Source organism: Cebus imitator, unplaced genomic scaffold, assembly GCF_001604975.1.
Source record: "Cebus imitator isolate Cc_AM_T3 unplaced genomic scaffold, Cebus_imitator-1.0 Scaffold6, whole genome shotgun sequence".
Taxonomy (NCBI): Eukaryota; Metazoa; Chordata; class Mammalia; order Primates; family Cebidae; genus Cebus; species Cebus imitator.
The window spans coordinates 5,592,096-5,599,282 of NW_016107321.1; the positions used below are offsets into that span (position 1 = coordinate 5,592,096).

General features: G+C 40.5%; 1 protein-coding gene across 4 annotated transcripts in view; it reads right to left on the reverse strand.

Moving 5' to 3' along the window:
* FNDC1 (fibronectin type III domain containing 1) overlaps positions 1-7,187 on the reverse strand; it is a 109,143-nt gene that overhangs the window by 44,957 nt on the left and 56,999 nt on the right. For 3 of the 4 annotated variants that reach the window (XM_037741818.1, XM_037741826.1, XM_017538261.2), the window contains 4 exons: positions 5,740-5,838; positions 3,799-3,916; positions 1,741-1,928; positions 911-1,018 (listed from right to left, as the gene is read on the reverse strand). In XM_037741818.1, coding sequence (XP_037597746.1) covers positions 911-1,018; positions 1,741-1,928; positions 3,799-3,916; positions 5,740-5,838 — 513 coding nt within the window. The remainder of the gene's footprint in view (positions 1-910; positions 1,019-1,740; positions 1,929-3,798; positions 3,917-5,739; positions 5,839-7,187) is intronic. The other variant, XM_037741823.1, reaches the window with a different exon arrangement.

A 7,187-nucleotide genomic window follows, 5' to 3' on the forward strand; every position in this document is an offset into this window, starting at 1 on the left:
AAATTCTCAAAGGAGATTAGTAGTAATTTTCTGGATTTCTTTAAGCTTACACACACATTTTATAGATTCTGGACATATTAGACTTACAGTTGCCCCTCAAATCTAATGACAATAAAAATGATTTCTTTCTTGAATAAAATATCCATTCCTTCCTGCCCTTACAGTACATCTGCATAGGTAGTGCCAGAAGAAACTTCAGCATGGCTGTTTAAAATGTCTCCAAACAGATTCTGAAAGATTCTTAAATGCTTTTACATTAAAAATAAAAGATTTGTGTGTTTATTTAGTATTCTCAACAGACTATTTTAAAATTTAATAGATTAAATTTAAATTTAATATTGTAAGTATTGTACTCTATCTTTATTATTTAAAATACCTAGTTTCTTTTGCTTTTTTGGTGTTAGGTTTTCCTTGACATCAGTAAGTACATAAACAAACAAATTGGTGACAAATAGGGAAATTCATTTTCCAGCAATTATTACTTGCGTTTTTCAAACCCATTAAATGTATTTATGGTCCCATTAAAGATATTGATGGTTCTGCAGGATTCCTGCCGACTGCTGCTCTTGTGATCATCCTAGCACAATGAAAAGACCCATAGCATGAAAACCAGGGTGCCGTTCAGATAGGGAAAGGTTATGCTGTCACACCCATGCAATGAAAAACATACTTCCCAACAGCAACAGCAAAAAGCCTTCATACTTTATAGGAGGCTGAAAATAATAATCACATTCTTGACTGCTTGGATCTCGGGCAATGAAAATCTTGCATGAAATATTCTTGTCCCTTGGGTGAGCACCTCTTGGATGTATGTTGCTTCCCTATTTCTTTATCAGTCAACAAAGCCATAAACAGAAGCCATGTTTATCAGAATCAATGCATCTTACAGTTTAGGGAATGAGATTCCTACCTTTGACTTTCCCCTCAGTCTCTGGTAGCGCATCCCAAGATGCAGTGACAACTGTAGGTTTGCCATTGACTGGCCAGACGTTCAAGTTTTCAGGAGCTGTGGTAGGAGCTGCAAAATAACAAGGAATGAAACATTTTTAAATGCCTTAGCGGACGTTCTAGATGTAAACAGCACATGGTCTCTAGGTGCACATTTTTATTATTGAAAAGCTACTGCGTTAATTTTTATTATACGTGAGAGAAAATCCTGCACTGGTTCTTTGTGTGATATAGTGATTTATGTCACTGCAACCAATTCATTTAGTGAGTTGAGACATATCTAGGGAAATGCTCTTAGTAATTCAGAGTTTCTTTCATTGCCTAATGTTGAAATATACAAGGAAGATTAAGATCCAGTTCCAACTTCTTCTTAGCAAAACTTTGGAAGACATAGTTTAAGGGAAAGAATGGTAGCCTTAGATACAGACCAAAATTTTTCCCAGAATCAAATGCCATCTCAGCCTCAGGAAAGGAGAGGCTGTCCTACATACTAGAGCCATGCATTACCCAGGGCCATCCACGCATACGGTGGGGACTGATGCATACTACACACTGGGACGCAGTGTGCTCCACACATCAAAACAACGTGAATAACATGCTAGTGGAAAAGACCAACAGATGGTCCCTTAACTTCTTTGCGTTTATGCAAGACACTCTGCCAAAATCTAGGCTTAACGTGACTCAAAATATCCATGCTGGCTTTTGTCACTATTGGCATCTTACATTGTCTTTAAATCTTATTTTGGGTGTAATTTCCAAACTGAAAATTCAAAGGCCATTTCAAATACAGACCTGATTCTGGTGTTCTTTGGAAGACTGATGTACTCCATTTGCCATCTCTTTCACCCTGTGAAATACGGACTGCAAATTCATACACGGTGTCTGGAATCAGGTTCTCAATCAGCACCCGCCTGTTAGTGATCTGCTTGTAATCCCACCTGGCCAGTTCTCCCTTCTCTCGATAGCGCACGGTGTACTGTCTATAAGCAAACACAACACAACGATCTATCCAAATTCTCTGCATCTCAACACTAGATGTCTTGCTGTTTTTCCTTCCTCGTATGTGATGACTTTGGGAGGTACATAGTAAAATCAAAGAGGAGAAAAATAAACTTTTGACTGATATTGGCTCAGAGAATCTGCTTAAGTTCCAAGCAAAGTTGCCTAAAGTAGGAGAAAAAAACAGAGCTTAGTGTCTTTTTAAGACCAAAAACTCTTACTGCTCAAAAGAGCAAGCAGAGATTATAAAGGGAAGCGAGAGAAGGGAGACAGTTTTCATGAGGCAACTACCTTATCAGGGGTGTGTGTTTGCGTGTGTGTGTGTGTCTGTGTGTGTGCGTGTGTCTGTGGGTCTGTATTTGTGTCTACTCAAGGCACCAGTAGGGACCAGAACTGGCCCAGGGTAGCTCAGCTCTCCAGAAAAGAAAGACAAAAAAGACTCATTTCATGCCAAATCAGGCATGTTTTCCATAGGCTCAGGTGGAATGGAACACGTGGTTGTGAGTAGACTTATTACCATGAAAAGGAGCAAAAATGGGAAACAGAGCAGGATGGAGGAGGCTGCTCTGGAACTGTGGTGCATGATTATGGGGGGTGGGGAAATGCAGTATGACCAAACATGGACAGCCTAGCAACCTCAGACAGCAGACACCCTCAACACACTAAGAGCTGCAAACGCCACTTATTAGATTCTCTTTCAAAGAAATCGTCTTGTGGACTTTTTGCAGTAGAAAGCCTTTGATGCATTAAAAATGTGCTTTTTTGTCAGAAGACTTCAGTTGAATACATGGCACACCAATTAACACAACAGTTCTGCTAAGAAAATTCAAGGCTTCTGTGGTTTCAGCAAGATGTTGGAAATCAAAGTCCAATGGTAAAAGGAACACTTTGTGTTGAAGAGGACCATATGGCCAGGGAGAGAATTGCCATGAATCTTCTGAGGTCTTTCAAAAAAGGCAGATATCATTTTTACTAGCAGACAGTAAAGAAAACTATATATCTAACATGAATAATCATTTTTATATATGGATGTATATAATGTCACCATTATATCCCATCCATTTTAAACTATATTCCCCTTTCCTGGCTGCAGAGATGTTGAAAAATTAATACATAATAACCAGGCCACCATATCTGTGGCTTTCTCTTGGTTATGTAATGTATTTAGTCATTGAACAGGTAAAATTTGGATAGCTGTATTAATCTACCACTAACAAGAAATGGTGTTCTCTAGTGGCCTTTTAACATAAAATATTTTAACCTTATGATTGGTTTGTCTTTTATTGCTGTTGCAAATGAATATAAAATCCAGAACAGCATAACATCATAGCTTAAGAGAAAATAAGGTGCATTTGGTTATGTATAAAATGAGCCAGATATGAAGCAAGTCAGTGTTCAGCAAAGCCTAATGAGGAACTGCTAAGTGTAAGGCATTAGACAATTGTCCACACTCTACATAAAGTCCATCCTACAGTGACTCTTCCTGGATAACAGGAGGGATGGTGAGACTGGGCCCTGTGTATGAACAGAATGTCAATGAGAGAAAGCAAAACACAAATGGGGCGAAGAAAGAAATGGAATCTAGGAAATTTCCAGACACAGGATAATCTCTGAGCATGTGAGATGTGAGCTCCTGCTGTGTGTACTACACACAAGGCCCTGGTCAAATCTGATTTGCGGGAAATGTGTGACCACACTTAGGATCAGCTAGGTTGTCACAGAATATTTACTACTCAGCTACAAGAGGCCAATTCATGTCAGTCAGAAAATAAAATCATGAAATACATGTCTTTTCAGGGCCAGAAAAGTCCCATCTCTCATACATAAAGACAAATAAATAAGCAAAAGCACCTTGATGCAACAACTTTCTTCTGTTTTTCCAGAACAGGATCCACCCAGGACACAAGCACAGACTGGGATGACATGACCCGGACACTGATGTCATCAGGAACATCCAATTCATCCTCTTCTGAAATGACAATGGGCCCCATAGAAAGGCTTTCTCTCACAATGGGCTCTGCTCTGAGCTCCTCAGACCTTGACAGGCCATTATTCACCCTGCATAATTTTTAGATTGCTTGTGTGTAATGTAGACAAAATGAAATTGATAGAAAGGTAAGCAATTATTTGATTGGTCAGTGTAAGAAAAATAAAAATCTCCATCTTGCTTTTCTTAAATACGGGCTGAAAAATGAGCATTTCACTTTAAAAGCTGCCCAACCCAATCGACATAGCAAACAGTACAAAGGGGATGCTTTGCCCAGATAAAAGATGGTCCAAGTAACTCAGTGTTTTCTCAATGTACACTGTAAGTTTCTGGAAAATAACAACATTTTTATGGGAAGCAAAAGTTTAGGAGAAGGAAAGGTCAGCTCACATTTCCTTAATGATCATGGCATGAAAGGAAAATTCTGGTTCAAGCAACCACAAGGTTCACATTGGGTTTGATGTCCTCACAGTTCAGAATGTATGAGTCCAAGACAGATTAAAACACATTCAGATATGAACTAGAAGTCAGTTTGCCAATTTCTTAGAGAGGTTTCTCTTTGTCATCAATAGAACATATCACAGTCACAAAGCTTATACTCTTCGTTCAAAAGACTCAGAAGAGATCTTTAATATTATTCTATAGTCTCTTGGGTTTTTTGTTTATGTTAGTTTTTTGTTTCATTTTTTCTTTTCACTTTTCAGGGACCACGTTTCAAAAAGATGTGGGTTTTATCACCAGAAGGGGAAGGTGAAAATATTTAGCCTGCTAGAAAAGTGATACAGGGACTTATCCTATGGCAGCAATTCATCAATATGAAGAGTGAAACATTGTATTTGTGGAACTTCATACAAGGTAAAAAAGTATAAATTTCATTTTATGTTGTGAATTCATGAAAATAATTATGTTGTAGATTGCCTCTTTAAATTAAGATAGGTGGTCCAGAAAAGGTACCTGTCATTCGTTAATGTATCAGGGACACAGATAATGTCTGTGAAGGGATGTGGGAAAACGTAACTATGTGGACAATGATCAGGCTATCAGCAAACCACTATGATGCTTTTTCTCAGGATTCCCAATACCGTTTTAATGCAAATATAGCTGAAATAACATTTGTGTGTTTATCTTGCATGCACCACCTCCCACCTGCTCTTCCTTCTCTCTCACTTCGTTCAGTGCATCACCCAGGGCAATTTATACTTGGATCAGACGGCACCTCTACTGGAATGAACTCTTGGCTGCTCCTATCGTGGCAAATCTACTGCACAGTGAAGTGGCTCGAAATATACAATGAGATATATCACATCACAAGAGCACTCTAGCCTTTATATATAAAAGCAGTATGCTAGGCCGGGCACAGTGGCTCACGCCTGTAATCCCAGCACTCTGGGAGTCTAAGGCAAGCAGATCACCAGAGGTCAGGAGTTCGAGACCGGTTTGACCAACATGGAGAAACCCCGTCTCTACTAAAAATACAAAAAATTAGCCGGGTGTGGTGACGCATGCCTATAATCTCAGCTATTCGGGAGACTGAGGCAAGAGAATCGCTTGAACCTGGGAGGCAGAGGTTGTGGTGAGCCAAGATTGCAGCACCATTGCACACTCCAGCCTGGGCAACGAAAGTGAAATTCCATCTCAAAAAAAAAAAAAAAAAAAAGGCAGCAGCATGCTTACACCCAAAATATGACCACATCTGCCCTGTTATTTCTTTTAGCCTCAATAGAATTTATGTAATTCATCATTTGAAAACAGCATTGCATTCACACCAGAGTATGCTTTGACCAAATGCATCCTTAGAAACATACCTGAAATCTTCCGCTTTGTTAGGGCAGCTCTGTAGACTGGTTGGCTCCGGCCCTGGGAGTTCATGGACTGCAGGGAGACCACATACACGGACTCCGAGGCTGTGGACCAGGGAGTGAGGGATGAGATTCTGGCTTGGATTTCTCAGGAACACACACCCTTGGGGGTGGAGGCAGGTATCTGCATCCCTCCTCCCCTTCCTTTTTCCCATTTCATCTTTCTGGGGGCATTCCCTCTTCTTGAGGACAATGAAGGGTGAGCTCAAGGACTGCAGGAATTAAACTCAAAAAGAACACTATTATGTTGGAAAATGGGCAACTGATTTTTACCAGTACTTCCTGGAAAATGGGTTTCTATCTCATCAACGTCAAAAAGAGATAAACAAAAATAAAACAAACTCATCAAAAAGAGATACATGCTTTAAAAAAGAATAACATGTTTACCCACATAATTTGCCCAATTTCTTTCTACTTCCAAAATTGAGATGAGAGGGTGACTCTGGTTTTATCTGTTATCAGAAAGAAAGAAGAAAAGGAGGAATAGCCAATGGTGCGGCATTAGTAGCCCAGGTCTTTGCTTCCCTGTGGAATGCTGTGTCCTTCAAAACTAAAATCCTCAAAACAGAGTCTCTGAAGATTTGCTAACAGCAAATGGAAGACTCCAAATGTACCCCTTGTTTCTGGATGGTTCTTTCAGTCAGTTCTTGCCCCACCCTCCGAGAGTCCCACTAGCCTGCAACTTAACCTGAACTTGAAAACTGAACAGTTGGTCCTTGAACAACACAGGTTTGAACTGTGCAGATCCATGTCATACATGGATTTTTTTCAACCAGATGCAGATAGGATTGTATTCCAGAGACGCTAAACTCACACATAGGGAGGGCCAGCCTTTGCTATATGTGGATTCTGCAGGATCTCGAGTCTGCACAGATTTGGATATGCCCAGGGAATGCTGGAACCGATCCCAGTGTACACCAGGGACCATTGTATTTGGAGAAAAAAAATGCAATGGAACAAAATTTCTCCTCTCAATTACTATGTAATCATTAAGCCTGAGACCAAGGTGAAACCTTTTTTATTTTTCTATTTGACCTTCTTATCTTACATATAAGGACATAAAGCCCTAACAATTGAGTGACTTGCCCAGGGTCACACACTTACTCATAATCTACCCTGAATCCAAAACTACCAATGCCTCACTCCACGCTCCCTGAGCAAGGCTCCTGTTGCAGCTTTAACCATTTCAAGAATAAAAATGAGGCGGTCCGGATCCAAGATGGCCGTTTAGGAACAGCTCAGGATCGCAGCTCCCAGTGAAAGCGCAGAGGGTGAGTGGACGCCGCGTTTTTATTGCCCACAGACTAGGAAATTCCCGGGCAGTGGTGCTCCACGGTCGCCAGTGCGGCTGTTTCGGCCAGCGCGGCCGTGCCGGCCAGCGCCGCTGCTTTGCC